Source organism: Meleagris gallopavo, chromosome 23 (assembly GCF_905368555.1).
Source record: "Meleagris gallopavo chromosome 23, MGAL_WU_HG_1.1, whole genome shotgun sequence".
Taxonomy (NCBI): domain Eukaryota; kingdom Metazoa; phylum Chordata; class Aves; order Galliformes; family Phasianidae; genus Meleagris; species Meleagris gallopavo.
In genome coordinates this window covers 2,759,150-2,775,638 of record NC_139426.1, presented here as the reverse complement: position 1 = coordinate 2,775,638, position 16,489 = coordinate 2,759,150, and the positions used below count along the sequence as shown (strand labels likewise).

At 54.3% G+C, this 16,489-nt stretch overlaps 1 protein-coding gene across 9 annotated transcripts in view; it reads left to right on the top strand.

Moving 5' to 3' along the window:
• AGRN (agrin) overlaps positions 1–16,489 on the top strand; it is a 62,945-nt gene that overhangs the window by 5,840 nt on the left and 40,616 nt on the right. For 4 of the 9 annotated variants that reach the window (XM_085242093.1, XM_085242086.1, XM_085242085.1 and 1 more), the window contains exon 3: positions 15,239–15,259. The exons of 3 other annotated variants lie outside the window; for them this stretch is intronic. In XM_085242093.1, the coding sequence (XP_085098219.1) occupies positions 15,239–15,259 (21 nt within the window). Of the gene's footprint in view, positions 1–5,305; positions 5,468–10,669; positions 10,815–15,238; positions 15,260–16,489 lie in introns of those variants that run through there. 2 more of the 9 variants (XM_085242094.1, XM_085242091.1) reach the window with 2 other exon arrangements.

Sequence of the window (16,489 nt, the reverse complement as noted above, 5' to 3'; positions counted from 1 at the left end):
GGGCTGGCTGAGCTCGGTGCTTCCCATTTCTGCTGAAGGATGCTGTCCCTTCAGGCCCCTGGGAGATGAATGATTTGATTTCTCCTCTTAATATTCGACGCCAAATTTATCTGGGACCTGTGCCTGCTTTCTCCTTCCGTGGGGGAGGACTCTGAGTTGCTCCGCATTGACGTGGTGCTGTTTGCATCCCCATCATGGAGACACATCCCTCAGCCTTCTTGTAGGATGTGGGGCTGTCCATTCCCTGCAGCCATGCAGGTGTCCCAGATTGATGTGTCTGTCTATAGCACGTCCTCTGATGCAACACCCCAGGAAGAATTTGCTCCATGACCTGTTGTGCAAGCAAGCTGGAGGTGCCAGAGCTGGGCTTGTTTGAACTTTCTCCTTGCTGTGTGCTGAAATGACCGGTCCATGGCATGAGAGGTGGGTTTGTCCTTCCTCCCTGTGATGCTGACAAACTGTCCTGATGAGAGGCCGAAATTCCTCCTGGGAATCCCCTTCTCTCTGAAGATGGCCTGACATTTTGCTTCCTTTAATTAAGGATGATGGCTCAGTGGGATGCTGTGGTAAGGGGATGGGTGAGGGCTGAACCATGGCCTGTGGGCAGATCACCATGCACGTTGAACCCAGCATGGTGGAGATCTGCTCGAAGTGCTGGTGGGAAGGGGCAACCCCAAGGCAACCTGGAGATATTGATGGCTCAGGTTGGACAAGATGGGTCGCATGAGAAGAGATGCAGCAACTTTTGTGTTTCAGTGCTTCAGTGAAACCACTGTTCTGGTCATAGCCATTCTCCAAGTCTTGGTCATTGCATGGATGCCAGCAGCTTGGCTGTGGACAGCCTAGGACAGATCAACCCTCGCAGAAACTTGGTTTTCTGCAAGCTGTACCCAATCCTATGACCTCTCTTGGTCTGTGAAAATTCTTGACTAGATAGGTGCAAAACCCAGTCATGAGAACCTATTCCCATCACCCTGGGAACCACCTCAGAGCTCTCAAGCTGAGGATTTAGCTCCGGGACTTGTTTCCCATCAGCTCCCCACAGGAGGGTTCAAAGCAACGCTGCTCTGAGTCGAAAAAACAAATCTTGGAGTGCTTTTGCAGAAAGAATTGGAGGAATGGCGGCAGCTGAACGGAAAAACACGAATGTTTTGAGAATCTTCATCTCCTGTTGCTTCAGCCTGGAAAAATCCTTGAGATCAAAATCTTTCTTAAAGCGTAAAAAAGGGGAGTTCAAACCAGGGCACCTCTGGGCTGCAGCTCAGGTTGGAGTTAAGGCAGTGCCGTACTGTGCGTTGCTTTGATCGCAGCTCAGAGTTGAGAAAATGAAGATTTGTGTGCATGGTGTGGGAGGGGTGGTGCTGACTCCACGCTGAGCTGTCTGGGTGGAAGGAAGTGCAGATTAAAGCCGTGTTAGGGCCCTGGTTAATGAGAACCCAGGGCTGCTTTTAAATAGCGCCTTGCTCGCGGCACGGTTTGCGTGAACCCGGGTGCAATTGCCCCAGTGAGGATTGTTTTGTTTGGAGCGCTGGATGGACCTTGAACCTCCTGGGAAAAGCCATGTGTGACGCAGTGTGGGGTGGAAGCTGATAGCCTTGGGTACGGGGAGCCCACGTGGCTGCAGGAGGGCGTCCCATCCGTGGCACAGAGCCCTTGTTCCAGGCAGCACGTGGGTGAGAAACTCCTTGCATTGTGCCTGAGATGTGAGAAAGGGGGCACAAAGCAGGGTTTTGTTGAGCGTTGGGGTTGGGGTGGATCCATCCCTCGTGGTGAGGCAGCCCATTGGTGATGCTGGGCCTCCCAATGGGAGTTATCCCAGCGATGGGTGATGCTGCAATGGAAATATCCCAACAGCGGATGATGCTGGGCTTCTCAGTGGGAGATATCTCACCAATGGGCAATGCTGGGCCTCCCAGTAGGAGAAATCCCAATGATGGGCGATGCTGGGCCTCCCAATAGGAGTTATCCCAGCACTGGTGACCCTCAGCATATCCCACATCCCACCTTGGGTGTCCCAGTGCTGCTGTGTGGTATCTATGGGTGCATCCCTCTGTTTCCCCCCATGCAGATGCTTGTAATCACACTAGCTGCTCTGGCACACGTTCAAGATGCAGTGTGCTGCAGATGCTCCATATGTTTAAAAATGTCACTTAGCTCTTATTAAAATTCTTATTATAGCCAGTCCAGAACTCTCCCGACTTTTCATCTCTGTGGCAACCCCATTAATTACTCCCATTGAAGAATTGCATCCAGACTCATCTCTCCCATGTTTTTACCCTGGGATAACTCGTTTTTGCTTTCATTCCCCTCTTTGTTCCTGTAATGTACGTTTTCCCCTTTGTGCTTTATGGGGTGGAATCCCACCATGGTCTGGAGGGACCCTCAGCCTGCATGGATTTCTCCTCCTCTCTTCCAGCCCTCTTCTCTCCGTGGCAAATCCCACAGTTGCTGCACTTCTCCTCCACTTTATTCTGTGCTCAGAGGTTTCTGCTGGGCTTGGGAGCGGGGCTGCTTTGAAAGCCCTTCTCAAAGTGACATTGCCCACTCCGTTTCGTCATCTTCCTGCTCACTCCTATTCTGCCCTCCCTTTCTTTTTTAGCTCTGTGCAGAACTGAGACGTTTTGTTCTTGTAAAGCAGCCCATGCAAAATTCCCTTTTCAGGATCCTTCCAGGGGCTGTAAGCAGTGCACAGTGGGGAACTGCTGGCACAGCTCTGCGTTAGGTGATGCGGGCTGTGGTCGCTTCCCATGCTCTGGTCTCATTGCAGCCCTTCCCCACCCTGTGCCTATTTCTTTTCAGTCCATCCCTGGCACTGTTTGTACAAGGAGGGAGCTGGGAGGCTCGGTGTGTGGGTTTGTGCTCTTTTCTTTTTTTTTTTTTTCCCCTCCTCTCTTCTTGGCTCTGTTTTGAATTGAAGATAACGAGAACAGCATCAACACCTCCATCTCGGGGCAAGGAAGTTCTCCAGCAGCTGTAAAAGTGCAGGAAACTGAGAGGGAAGAACACAGTGCTGCAAAACAGTGGGGCTCCTTCTGTCCCTTCTCCAGGGGTCAGCAGGATGGGCTGAGTCCTGGTGATGGGAACATGTGGAGCACGATGCTGTCCCCATGCCTAAGAACAGGGCACTGCGTGGTAGTAAGGCGAAACATCCCTTGGGTTTATGGCAGTAGCCAAGGGAGTCGATTTGTTTAGCAAATTCTTATGGAATTTTAATCTGGTGTGGGAGGCTACTGCTCTGGGAAGGCTCTGGCCCTGCTCTGAGCACGTCCTGCTGCATTGCTCTGCGGGTGTCTGGGCAGCAGCATCTTCCTTCTGCACTTTGGACCCTGGCTGTGTGCTCCTGGTGCTGTGCCATGCTTTGGAGTGGTTTGCTGCTCCCTACAGCTGGGAGCAGTCCCCTTGGGGTCCAGGCAAACCACCCCTTCCTGCACTTCCAGCCCCCTGGAATTGCTTATCTTTGATTAGCAAAAGAAACAGGGCCAGAGTTCTTTCGATAATTTATACCTAATTCAGCTAATTTCAGTCCGGCTGCAGCACAGCCTACAGAAGCAACTCTTTTAATTTGCTCCTAATTCTTACTCCCTGCGTGTCCTGCAGCTGCCTGGCTCCTGCTCACCCACCTTGCAGACCATGCCAGGCCTTAACAGCACTGTGGGGTGGGCACAGCCTGAACCCATTTCCTCTTCCCACCTCTTCTATGCTTCTATTCTACTTTTTCTCCCCATTTTTTTCCCTGGATGTGGAGGTTGGGAATGAATTCCACTCCCCAGAGGATGCAATGCTGTCCTGATGGGCTCTGAGTGTGCTTTCTCTCTGATGTTGGAGTGCTGCTCTCTGGTTTGCAGGGATGTCAGTTAGCTGAAGTGAGCGGAGAGCTGGCTGTGCTACAGCCTTGTTGATTTGTGGGTGGTAACGAATTAAAGCAAGGGGAACAGAGATGCTGAGGAGCTGATTTCTTTCAGTCAGAGCATGGCTAGAGCGAGTTCACACCTAGCATCAATCCTGCAGTGCAGCTCATCCCTTCTGGTGCTCAGCTGCAGTACCAATGGGCCAGGATGTCCTGCAACACCCCGGTACCCCCAGCACTCTGCATCCCCAGCCCACAGAGCAGCATCCCTGGGGGTGTGGGTTTAGGCACAGCACTGCCTGCCAGCTCCATCCTCCTGCCAAGCTGTGATTGCCTTGGCTTTGGCACTGCACTCTGCAGCCAAGAAGCGCCCTATCTCCCTCTGTTTCTGGGATGAAATCCATGCTCTGGGGCCTTGAGTGCAGGTACCTCTGTAAAATCAAGGGATGGCTGCTCTACTGGGGAAGCATTGGTGTGTGGGGCAGGATAGCAGAGATCTGGATGGGCACCCTGAATGCCTTCTGCTTGCACCTCCTCGCCCTGCTGTGGGCTGCTTGCAATCCATTGGGCAGATCCTGCAGGCTGCAGCACAGCCAGTTGATCACAGGCTGCAGGGAGCGTTTCTACCAACCACTGTTGTCAAAACACTTCCAGAGCTGCACTTTGCAGGTGTCCCGGGGTTACCTTTCGGAGTTGGTGGCTGTGCTTCCCCAGGTGAGCAATCTCTCCCTTCCCCCCCCCCCCCATTTAACAAACAGCCCCTATTTGCATGGCTCAGGGAGCATCTGGCAGGGATGGGCACTGATACTGAATCGGTGTTCTGGAGCTGCCAGCTTTGTGCTGCCCCAGGATGGCAAAGCCTGGGAGCTGCCCCAGGGCACCGTGGCATGTGAGGAATGGGTCCTTCTGTGCCCCTTCCTGTGGCACCTCTGTCCCAAAGCTGTCCCCTGGGTGCCTCCCCCCCCCTTACACCTTTCTGCTCAATAAACCTTAATCCTCTTCCAGCCCTGGGCGGGCGGCCAGGGCCGGCATTCCGCTCATAGCTCAGCCAGGTACGCCCGGATAAGCTGCTGGGTGCGGGGGGAGCAGCATAGGGATGGGGGCTTGGGAGCGTGTGGGGTCAATGCCATGGGTCCGTGGTGCTGGGGGACAGTGGCAGCGTGGGGTGGTGCCTGTGGGTCTCTGCTGGGTCCCTCCAGAGCTCAGTCTTTATGGTGGGGGTCTTGGGACAAAACCACGACCCTGACCATTGGGTGCTGGGGGTAAGAGGGTAGCTTGACTCCATAGTGGTTTCTGACACTATAGGGTCAGAACTGGGTTCTTGGTTGTTGCCCCTGCAAATGGTGTCGGTTGGGCTGTGGGAGCAATTTGATTTTGGCAAGAGGCTGCATTTAGGGCAGCCGTGCTCTCGGGGAGTTATTTCTCTGCTTCATGTATCCATCTCCTGCTTCTCGCAGCCTCCCTTGTAGCGCTGGGCTGCCTGTTTATGCAGCAATAAAATCCCTGAGCAAATTGTTTGAACTGATGCTGTTTATCTAAGAGATAAAGTGGGATCAGCGGCAGCGCCTGGCAGCAGTGCGGGGAGGCTCGGCCCTGGGGAGCAGCTCCAGCCCCATAAAGGTGAGCATCCCGTCCCCGCTATTCCCAGCACCGCTGCATTCCTGGGCAGTGAGGTTGCCTGAAAGCAATGGCATGGGGACACTTTGTCACCCGGTGACGTAGTCCTGGCCAGGGAGAGACCTCTCCCCATAGGTTGCATCGGTCTCCGGGGCGTGTTCCTGTGCCCTTTGGGTAAGTCCCCATCCTGGGTGCCAAATTCCTGCATGGGAGATGCTTGGGATGGGGGAGGGAAATGTCTGCTTGCTGTATGGAGACACTGAAGTTTGGAGAGCTTGGTGTCCAGACCTGGGGGAGGTGTGCTTGTGTTGGAGGCGAGCTCAGCCCTTGATCAACTCTGACACTCCTTAAACATCTGCTGTGGGCAGCAGCATGCGACCCAGGCAGACCTTGGTCTTCCAACTTCATTCCCTAAGGCTTGCAGGAGGAAATTAAGCAGTAGCACCCACATTTGCGTGCTCCATGCGTGGTAGGAGGTGGGCACAAAGCTGGGTTCTTGCACCAGAGCTGCAAATATCCCCGTTCTCATCCTTTTGGGATATCCTGGTGTGCAGTGGGGAGTGCGACGGCTGCACAGCCGCCTGTGCCTGCATGCTTCCTCCTTGCAGGGCGGGTGCATGGCTTCCCCAGCACGGGGCTGGGCAGGCTGTTGTGCTGCACTAACTTGCCTGAGAAGCTGCTTTTATTATTATTGTTATTTTTATTCTTTTTCCTTTTTTTTCTTTCTTCCTTTTCCCCCTTTCAGTTGTTCCTGTGTTGCCTGGTGTCGCTGGCTGTAGGCGCAGTGGTTGGGTAGGATGAGGCTGGCTGCAAGACCCTTTGCCAAAACAGATGGAGAGGTGTTGGGAAGCTTCATCCCTGCAAAGGAAATGGGGAGGGAAGGGCCAAATAGCAAATGTGCATCTGTGCCTGGTCTCCTGCTTAGCACTGCCAGCCCCGCTCTGCCTCTGCCAATCTGTTCCCCCCACAAGCATGGGCTGCACCTTGAGCTATTGCTTGGTTGCAGCACTCCTTTTTGGCCAAGATAGGAGCTACCAACACATGGTGCAGAGCCATGGATCAGAACCAAAGCCCTCGCTGCCAGCTGTTGGTTTGCATTCTGCTTGATAGGTGCGGAGTGCCCCAGGGCTGTTGGGTGCTTGGGTAGGAGCAGGGCCATCCTGCCAAGAGGACAAAGCAGAATGCAGCAGCAGGATGGATTGCTTGGACCCCAACCCAGGGAGGGGAAAAGGGGAGGGTATGAGGAATGCACCCAGGGCAAGTGCAGCTCCTCCTCCTCCTCCGTGTGCTGTGTGCTCTCCATTTTGCAACCTGCCATGGCACGCGCCGTGGTCAGGTGTCTGCCGTGCGGCGGAGCGCTGCCAGGCTGGAATGCCAGCAATGCATCCCCGCGTGCAGCAGGAGCCCTCGGACACCGCCGGAGCACGTCTGGGAGGGTGGGGAAGGGCCACGAAGGCAGCACCACTCCGTGAGGGTGTGGGGAAGGCTGCTGGGGAGCAGCTGTCTGCCCTGCTGTGCTGCTTGTGGGAACTTGCGCTGGGGTTGCGAAGCGTTTGGGCTTTGCAGTGGAGAAGGATAGGGGTTCTCAAGCAGGATTGCAGCAGTGCCATGGAAAATTCAGCTCTGCTGTCCTGATTCTGCTGGTTTAGAGTTCCTGTTCCCTCTCCTTGCAGCTTGTTGTTCACGTGAAAGGGTTTTAATCTCTTTCTAGTGTTATTTTCCACTGGCAACCAGGTGGGGATAGTACCAGGCACAACGCTTCTCTGCTCCCCAGCTTCCTGCCTAGATAAAACTCCTCATCCCATCTAAAAAAGTGTTTTTCCACTTGAGGCAGTGCTGGGCTGCCCTGTAAATCCGTACTCACTCCATGCCTGCAGGTTGCTGGCTCTTGTGCAGCATCAGGAGCTAATTCCTATGATGCACTCCTAGGCAGCAAACTTATTCTTAATGGACAGATGCTGGGATACCATCTGACTTCCTGCAGCCCTATTGAGGGGTTCCCCAGTACCTCCTGGGCACCTAGACCCTCAAAAAAGCCCTGTGTTGCTCAGGGGAAGCAAGCAGTACAACTAGGATTTTTTCCCTTGGAGGATGCCAGGAGATGCTGCATGTCCCCAGGGGCGTTTCCTTGCAAGCAGAGTTCTGCAACATGATGCCAGCTCTGCTCACAGCTCATCCTCTGTGTGGGGATGCACTGCTGGGACTTAATCTTGGAGGTTTGGCAGCTCAGGTGCTTGCCCTGGGATGGATGCAGTGCTGGTGGCTTCCCTGTGTGTTCCCCGAGTGTTGTTGCTGCTGGGAGATGGAGCCCAGCTTTTTCAGCTCCTGTGCTGGTTTGTTGTTGCTTCTGCTTTTTGGAAACCATATGAGCAGTGGTGCTGGTTTCCAGATGGCATTTTCAAACTGGGGCAGCCTGTCCCAGCCATCTGTAACGTGCTGGTGTGGTGCCATAAAGGGCAGTAGTGGAAAACATCATCTGTGTGGTGATTCCATGGACCACATGTGATCCCTTCCATGGAAATGAAATTCTTTCCCCCTTTATCTCCAGGATGTATCCTGTTGTGAAGTTTGTTGGTTTTTTTTATCTCCCATAGTCCGTCTTTGCTGTGGAGCTGCCCAGTGGAACATCAAAGATTCTCCCACCCATTTAGATGGGGAAGTACACATCAGAGCTGAGCCCAGGGGCTGAGCCCATGCATATCATGGCAGGGGCTTGGATGCTGCACCAGGATGTGCTGCCTGTGCAGTGCTGCTTTGCTGTCAGTGCCGTCGGTGTGAGCCTGGGGTGTTCTGTTTAAATAACAGCACTGGGACCTCTCGTTGTAGAAGTGTGTTTGCAGGCTGCCTACGTGCAGCACAGCTCAGCAGCTGGCGGGTAACTGCGGTGCTGGAGGTCTGGTGATGCTCAGAGCGATGTGCAGAGCTCTGGGGCTGCATTGGGTGCTTACAGCCTCTCTGCCCTGCTCCAAACACCTCCTGTTTCCCTCACTGCTGGTTGATGTGCCTCATGCTCATGAGAAACCTTGCTAGCCGTGCTCAGGGCTGTTGGCTGGAACCCAGTTCCCAGGCACCGAAACAGGAGGGAATCTAAAGAAACCCGGGCTGGGATTGTTTTTCTAGACTGATAATTCCTCCCAGACAGCTCTGTTAGACTCCTAGCCAGCTGGACTTGCACTTTCTTTGCTCAAGGGAATCTCTTTAAGACTGCACAGCGCTGCTGCAAGCGGTGCTTCTGCAAACGCCCTGCAGATCTGCATGTTGGTAGCAGGGATGCAGCTGGGTGCTCTGCTTACAACATCTGCATTGAGATACAGAAGGAACAGGGCAGGATGGTGGGAGAAGCTGTGCCATGCCCAGCCCGGGCGTGGGAACCCTTGGAACAGTCCCCGGAAATCCCATATTCTCCTGCAGGCGGATGACGGGAAGCAGCAGCGTGGGCTGCAGCTCTGCCCTGTGAACCCAAGCAGTGAGTGCAGCCCCTGGGGAGCCCTCAGCCACTTTCACAGTAAGGGAAAGTATTGCTCCGGCCTCCTGCTGCCCTAGCAGGGTCTGGCTCCTTCACGCCTATGCACTCAGATTCTCCTTACCCCATCCTGCATGCTCGGTGACCCCATCGCAGCTGATGTTTACAGGAGGACAGGGTTGAAAGGAGCTGGCACTTGCTTGAAGCCTGCCTCAGATTAAAGGCTTTCCCTTCACGCTGAATCCGGCGTGTCTTATGTGTTAGCATGGTGCATTTTTGTTCTGGAGCAGGGCTGGAAACGGCCATTGGAATGCTGTCCTGTGAGAGGAGCTGTGCCCTCTGTGGACATCACAGAATCACTGAATCTATGATTAGTGCCATAGAAGCTATGAGTGTGATGTGATGGGAGATGTGGGCATCTCTTGGTTCCGCAGTGTGGGAGTCTGGGAGTTGCCTGCTGAATACGTGGGCTCTGCACGGTGCTTAATGAGCATAGGGGATGGATAATTAGCTCCGTGAGCCCGTTTTGACCGCGTCTTCAACCCCGTGGGTGCCTCATAGGGGCTCGTGGCAGCTTCACACCCATCCTGGTGCCAACTCTGCTGCTGAGCTCATGGCAGCCCCCAGTTGGGACAGATGGTCGGCAACGCGCCGGGGGTGTCAGCACACAGCACTCATTGTTTGCAGGCAGCAAGCTGCCTACGTGCGAATCAACACCCAAAATTCGCCGGAGTTTGTACAGATGGAGTGCGGGGCATCCATCAGCAACGCAAGGATGTGCACAGAGGGGATGGCTCAAATTGAGGATCTGGTGGTGCCGAGCCGCGCGGTCCTGCAGCTCTTGGCTCGGCGGGATGCTCCGTGCCTGCAGCTCACCCAGCACGGCGGTGGCCGTGTGCCCTGCCTTGGCCGAACGGATAGGGATGCATTCCTCTGCCCTGACTTCAAAGCTTGTTGCTACATATACAGAGCCCAGCCGCCTTGGCAACCCCGGGCGGGTGGCAGCAGCTGCCTGCTGCGGCTCCATTGGGCACTCGCTGCCCTTTTGGCCGTGCCCGTTTCGTCCCCACCGTGGCACGCACCCCTTTTCCTGCAGCCTGCCTCCCCAAATCCCTTTGTTTCTATCCACTTGGATGTCTCTCAGCATCCTCAGGCTCGCAGTGCCCCGCTGTGATTTCTCCCCTGGTTTAAGCAGAGTGATCTCAGGGCTTTGTGCTGGAGACCCTGGTGGAGGTGTTGGGATTTTCCAGCTCTGGCCGATCGCCCAGCCCTTTCTGAGCCATCCAGGTGACTTAACCCCATGCTGGGAGTGGTGCTGCAGCCCAATTAGGAGATTAAAGCATGCCATTAGGAAATGAGAGTGCTGCAGCACGGGCTGCTTGCTGGCTGCCAGCCCCTCTAGCTGGCTGCAGGGCTGACCCTCCCTTGGATCTCCTGAGCTCTCTCACCTGATCTCAGCCCTCAGCGTGGGGTTCTTGCCACAGTCATGCTTCTCTCCATGGGGAATTGTGGGTGCATTCCTTCTGGCAGAGGAGAGAAGGGAACTGAGCAGAACTGATGCTGTGGGGTTTGCAAAGGAAGAGGAGGGTGAAAGGCATTGCCCTTCTGTCCTGGCAGAGCTCCTCCTAAATGCCTCTGAGGGTTTCTTGGGCTGATGAATCCTTCCTTTCCCCTTGCAGCTTTATGCTACATCCTGATTGCCTCCCTGCCGCCAGATGTGTTGTCTGCTTGGGTTGTGGTGGGCATCTCCCTGGGAAATGGGTACAGAAGTGCTCCAGCCTCCCACCAGCAGCAGGGTTTTGCTTTGCTCTCACCAACTGCTTTTGCTCTGTTTTCTTTTGCATGTGCTGCCCTCTCCCCCGTGGTTTCCGGATTATTCATTACTAGGTAAGAGCAGCATTTATCTCTGTTCTTGGACTGAAAGTGGGGCAAGGGAGGCTGGGGCACACGGGAATGCTTTGTGTGATGGTGTGCTTGCAAAAGACAGGTCCCCATGGTTTGCTCCTCCTGATCTGGGAGGTGGTGGCGGTGGGAGATATCCTCTGGTGTAATGCAGGATACTATTTCAGCATCTCCATTCAAGCAAGTTTTCTTCAGCCAGAGAGAAGGGAGTTAAATGCTGAGACCAAAGGCAGCTGTGTGTGCTGTCTGCCTGACGTGGGACTCCGGCAATGACAATTCTCCAAGGGGAGAGGGAATGAATTTTAATGACATCTTGAAAGACTTTAAATTTTCATGTTAACTTCAATTATTCAGGACAGTTGGAAAGCGACTTTAAAGCTTCATAAAAAGGAAAGGGGAGAAAAAAAAAAAGTGGCCAGTTTGATGCATAAATATATATTTTTTTAGATTAATTGATTGGCACTTTGTAGTAGAACACGGGCATCTTAAAGGCTGTGCTGTTGGCTATTGCACCTGACAGCAGTGCTGAGGAGGAGGGGTACCAGAATGAATGATGTACTGCCTAGAGCTGTAATAACAGCCCAGTGGGGCGCAGTGCTGTGTTTGCAGCCTGTGGGGTATTGCACCTGCTGGGCTGCACGGGGTGCTGCAAGCTGGCTGCTGCACCAGCAAATTGGGGAGGTTGCACCAACTGGGAGCATTGCCTCTGCTGGCAGCAGGAGGACAGGTGGCATCCAGCAGGCGTCCCTCTGCTTGGGGACGTTGGTGCTGATGTCCCCAGCTCTGGCTGCTGGCACAGGGTGCTGAGCCACAACCTTAAATCCTGCACTGGGTGCCCAGAGCATCCCCAGCTCCCGATGCTCTCTTGGCAGGGGATGCTGAGCATCTCTGAGCAAGCAGCTTGGAACAAGCTCTCTGCCCTGCTGCCTTTCTCCCTCTCTCTAAGCCCAGGGCATCTGTCTGTCTTTCTGTGCCTGCTCCCCAGCAGGCTGATGCCTTGCCTCCCTCCCTTTGAGGGTGCCCCACTGGTGCAGAGGGGCTGCGCTGCACAAATGCGCCTTTTATTCCCCGCTGCTGAGAGCTGCCAGCCCTGGCTGCCGGCCCGGAAAGCTGCGCTGCTTCAGAACATAAGCAGCTATTGTCTCAGCCCTGGAGACGGCGATCCGAGCTCTGCTGGGGCCGGGAGGGAGCCAGGCTGCAGGAAAGAGCCCAAGGAGGGAGGGAGAGAGGTTTGTAGGGTCTGGTGTGCTCATCTCCCCCTGAATAAGGCACAGCTCCTTTGAATCCATGTCACTGGGATGCCGGGGTTAGTTTCACTCCTGCATAAAGCAGATCCTTTGTGTTGCAGAGGATGGAAAGCAGCTGGAAGAGTGGTCCTCGAGTGAGGGTCTTCTCCAGATGTGCCCATTGGGACTGCAGGGACAGAGCAGTGGCAGCCAGCTGAGGGCTGTGCGCCTGCAGCATCCCTCTGTGCACAGCTCTGTATCCTCGCTGGGAAGGAAGAACAAACAGAAGAAATGAGAGAGCATGCATGGATGCTGCCCTTGGCTTTGTGTCATTGTGTGTTCAGCCCTGTGACCCGGGCAAAAGCACTCCCTGGGTAATGTTAGGGGTGAGGAAGGAGGGATGGCCGCACTCCTCCCTGGGTGCTGCTTCCCAAACCAATCTACGAGTTGTAGATGCTGAGCTTTTTCAGCCTAATCCGCTGCAGCAGCAATCCTCTACAGCCAAGCCTGAACTGAGTAAACTTCTCCTGGCTTCAATGAAAATGTTAGTGTAGCCGGGGCTCTGCCCTCACTGTTTTTTCCTCTCCCCTCTCCCTCCGGTGCCCGACACACGGCTGCTTCTGAAAAGTGCGCTCGGTGGTGGCACGAAGGGGAAACCTCAAATCCTTGCAAAGCAATTACTGCTAATGAGACATTTCCTACACATCTGGTTTCAATTCTGGCTGTGTGTCGGGGACTGTTCTTCCCAGCTCGGCCGTGGGGAAGGTGAGAAAGCTCCTGCTGCCCTCCTGCCCAGGTGCCACTCTTCTCTCCAATGCCAAGCAGAGACAGTTAATGCTTCTGGGTGTTCTCCAGCCTAGGTGGCACCTGTCCTGCCCATCCCCTGCCCCACTGCTGGGTTTGGGCTTGGTACCAGCCCTGGAGCTCATCCAGAGATCCCACGCTGGCCTTACATCAATGGGGGGAAGCCAAGAGAAAAGGCTTCATCTCCACTGGCTGACCATTCAAATCGGGTCTTTGTTTGCATGCAGATTTGTGTGGATCATGGGCCCCTCTGGCTGCTGTTTTTGGCAGCAGAGCGCCTTGTTATCTCACTGCAGAGTGTGGCCTTGGAGCAGGATGCAGAGGAACAGTAGGGAGGGTCAGGGAGAGAGGGATTTCAGGAAGTCTGTGTCGCTTTTATGCACTGAGCAGCAGGAAGGTGGCGTGGGAACCCTTGGCTGGTTTCCTTGGGAATGAGGCAGCACCACGTTGGTGGCTTCCTGGGATCCACCAGTGGCATGGCAATGCTCTGGGATGGGCGTTGGTTGAGCATCAGGAGATGAGTTGTTGGAGTGCTCTTGGAAATTGGCTCTGCTTTGTTCCAGGTCTGGCTGCACGCTGATCTGTGCCCCTTGGGTGCAGCATCAGCACTTGGTGTTGCCCCTTTGCAGAATTTGGGTGCATTCCCCTGCTCATTTTGCATGGGGAAGCTTTCCAGAACACACTTCCAGACCTTGGAACACATCCTCTGGCCCTCCCTTCCTTTCTGGTTTATTTAATATCTAGTGAAACAAACTTGTTTTCCCCTTTTGATGCTAACAGCTGCTTTGCTTTGCTGCAAAATGATGAAGGGGAAATCAAAGCACGGTGAATTTTGTTGAGTTGGAAGGCAGGCTGGGCTCTGGAGCTCCTTGTCTCAAACACACTTTGGCTCTAACTGAGGGAAAGACGTGTGCCTTGGGCTGGGATTCAGACCCAGAGCAGCCCCTGCACCTCTGGTCCCAGTGCCCCAATGGGGCCCCAATGGACTTCTTCCACATTTTCTCTCCCAGTCATCTCAGGCAAACCCCTGCTCATCAGAAGCATCCCAGAATGTGCAACACCCAACAGCCATCTGTGCTGTCAACTCTTCTTTCCCTTGGCAATGACAGCGGCCAACTTGAATCCCCTAACATACAGCAGGTAGACAGTTCTGTGGAAACCCCAGCCCAGCTCATCCTGAGGCTCCTAGACCCAAATGCTCCAGGGTCTGTTCCCTCCACCAACTCCAGGCCACGCTGTCCAGGAGCACAGAAGAGCTGCCAAGTGCCGAGGATGGCACAGCCCATGTCATTTGAATTGGAAGCCAGGGAAGGAGCACAGCAGCCAGACGCTGATGTTTCATCTCCACCAGAGCCAGCCATAGTACTTTGGCTTTCATTTCTGCCTTTTTTTCTTTCTTTTTTTTTTTTTCTTTTTTCTTTAATAAATCAAAATCCCAAAATAACCATGCTGCTCTGGGATATTTTTAAGCTGTTTTTCCCCCCTCTTCCTTTCTTCCTTGCATCTCCCAGCAGCTCCGAGCTGAGCGGGCTCCCGGTTGCCAATGGAGAAGGCTGCACGTCACTTCCTTGGCATGGGGCCTTCTCCAGCCCTCAATGCTCACTTTGTTTTTTTCCCCTCATAGTCTGGGTGAGCTGTCAGGGCTCTTTGCAGGGTCACATTACTCATGTCCCACAGCCCATTGTGGGAGCTGATGCTGACGCTGCACTGGGGAGCCCTCTGTGCCCCACAGGTTGGGTGTCGGAGTGGAGGAGCAGAGTTTTGGAGTTGTGTTGAAGTTGCATCCCCTCGTCCTGGTGGGATGCAGACCTGGCAGGGGACCTCTTGTGCTCTGGTTTCCTGCAGGTCATGCCCAGGTGATGCATTTGGGTGGGAGGAATCAGTGCAGGATGTGCTCCTTCAAAGTGAATGGGAAGCAGCTGATCCTTGGGAGATGCGTGGGGAAGTTGGGGCGGCCTCTAGGCTGAGCTCCTGAATGCTTCCAAAGCATGAGCTTGGTTTCGGAAAATATTTGGGAATATTGACAAGGCAATCCTACTGCTGCTTGCTGCCTTCTGGCTCTTTGGCTGCACTTGTTGCCCTCTGCAGGACCTTTGTTAGCCATTGTGCGCTGCAATGCCAGTGGTTATCGGTCAGAGCTGACATCTTCCCATGCTGCAGGACAAGGTGGGACTTCTGCACCCCCATGGGAAAATGCCACTGCTGCATGGCATCTCCTCTGTCTGCTTCCTCTGTGCAATGTGGGGCTGCAGGGCCAGGGGTGCCCCTGCTAGGGGGGCAGGAGGAGGGATCTGGGGGCAGGAGAGTGCTGGGTGAGCTGCCTGTTCTCTTGTTCTAACTGTTGTTCTCTCCTTTTTCTCTTCCCCTCGCTTTCTAAAGAACATAGGAAGCTTCTTGCTGGTAAGTGGTGGTGTGTCATGCAAAAAAATACCATTTGTTCTTTTTCCCATCCACTGTCAAACTCTCTGGTTAGTCTCCCTCGTGTTTCCATCCATCTAGGACATGCTGAAGCAATGGGGCCCTTCCAGAGGTGGGGACAGCACGCCCATCCCCATGGCCTGCTGGCTGCACTCACCTCAGGGGCATCTATTGCCTTTAGATCACAGTTTGAAGAGCTGCCTGTTCTTTCTGTCAATATCCTCTCAGCTTGACGTCGGTGGGCTCAGCTGGATGGCCACTGTCCTTGCAAAACGTGCAAACTGTGATCTAAGGCCACCTCTCACCTAGTGCCTGTCTCATGTCCCTCTCCATCCTCAGCCCTTCATTGCCTTCCAGGGGAGGGGTGGGGGGAGAGCAGCTTCGCTCCAGGTGGTGTTGGGGTGGGATGTGGGGTGGGATGGAGCACGGAGCACAGGCTGGCTTGGCTTTCACTGTAAAACATGCTGAACGGGGAACGGAGGGATATAAAAGTTTTATTGAGAGCTGCTTGTTCCTGGGCCTCTCTGGGAGCAGCATAGCTGGGAGCAGTGCTAGCTGAGCCGACAGCATCCCCTGCTGGCATCCTGCTCCTTAGCTGGAAGATGCTGCTGGTGGTGAGGGGATAAAGGACTTCCTTTGGTGCTCCCTTCAAGCTCCTGAGCAGGGCTTAGAACATCCCAAGTTTTGGAAAGGACCCATGAAGGATCATCGAGTCCAGCTCTGATGGCTTTGCTCGCGTGGCTGCTTCTTGCTAGCAGGATGGATTTCCCCACTGGTTGGTCTGTGAGGTTATTGAGCTGATTGTTTGCCCCACTGTGTTGCTGTAGGATCATCCTGGCAGCCCGTGGCTTGGGCAGATGTACTCTTTGTTGGGTAAAAAACTGTCTGGACCGGAGAGTGGTGGTGAATGGAGTTGCATCCAGCTGGAGTCCGGTCACTAGTGGTGTTCCCCAGGATTGGTCTTGGGCTCAGCTCTGATTAATAGCTTTGTGACAGTCTGGTTGAGGGGATTGAGTGCACCCTCAGTAAGTTTGCTGATGGCACCAAGTTGGGAGGGTGTGTTGATCTGCCTGAGGGTAGGAAGGCTTTGCAGAGGGACCTGGACAGGCTGCATTGCTGGGCTGAAGAACATGATTAGTGGGCATGGTGGGTAATCTTAGAGGTCTTTTCCAACCTGACAGGTTCTGTGATCCCCTCCATCCTGCACTCACG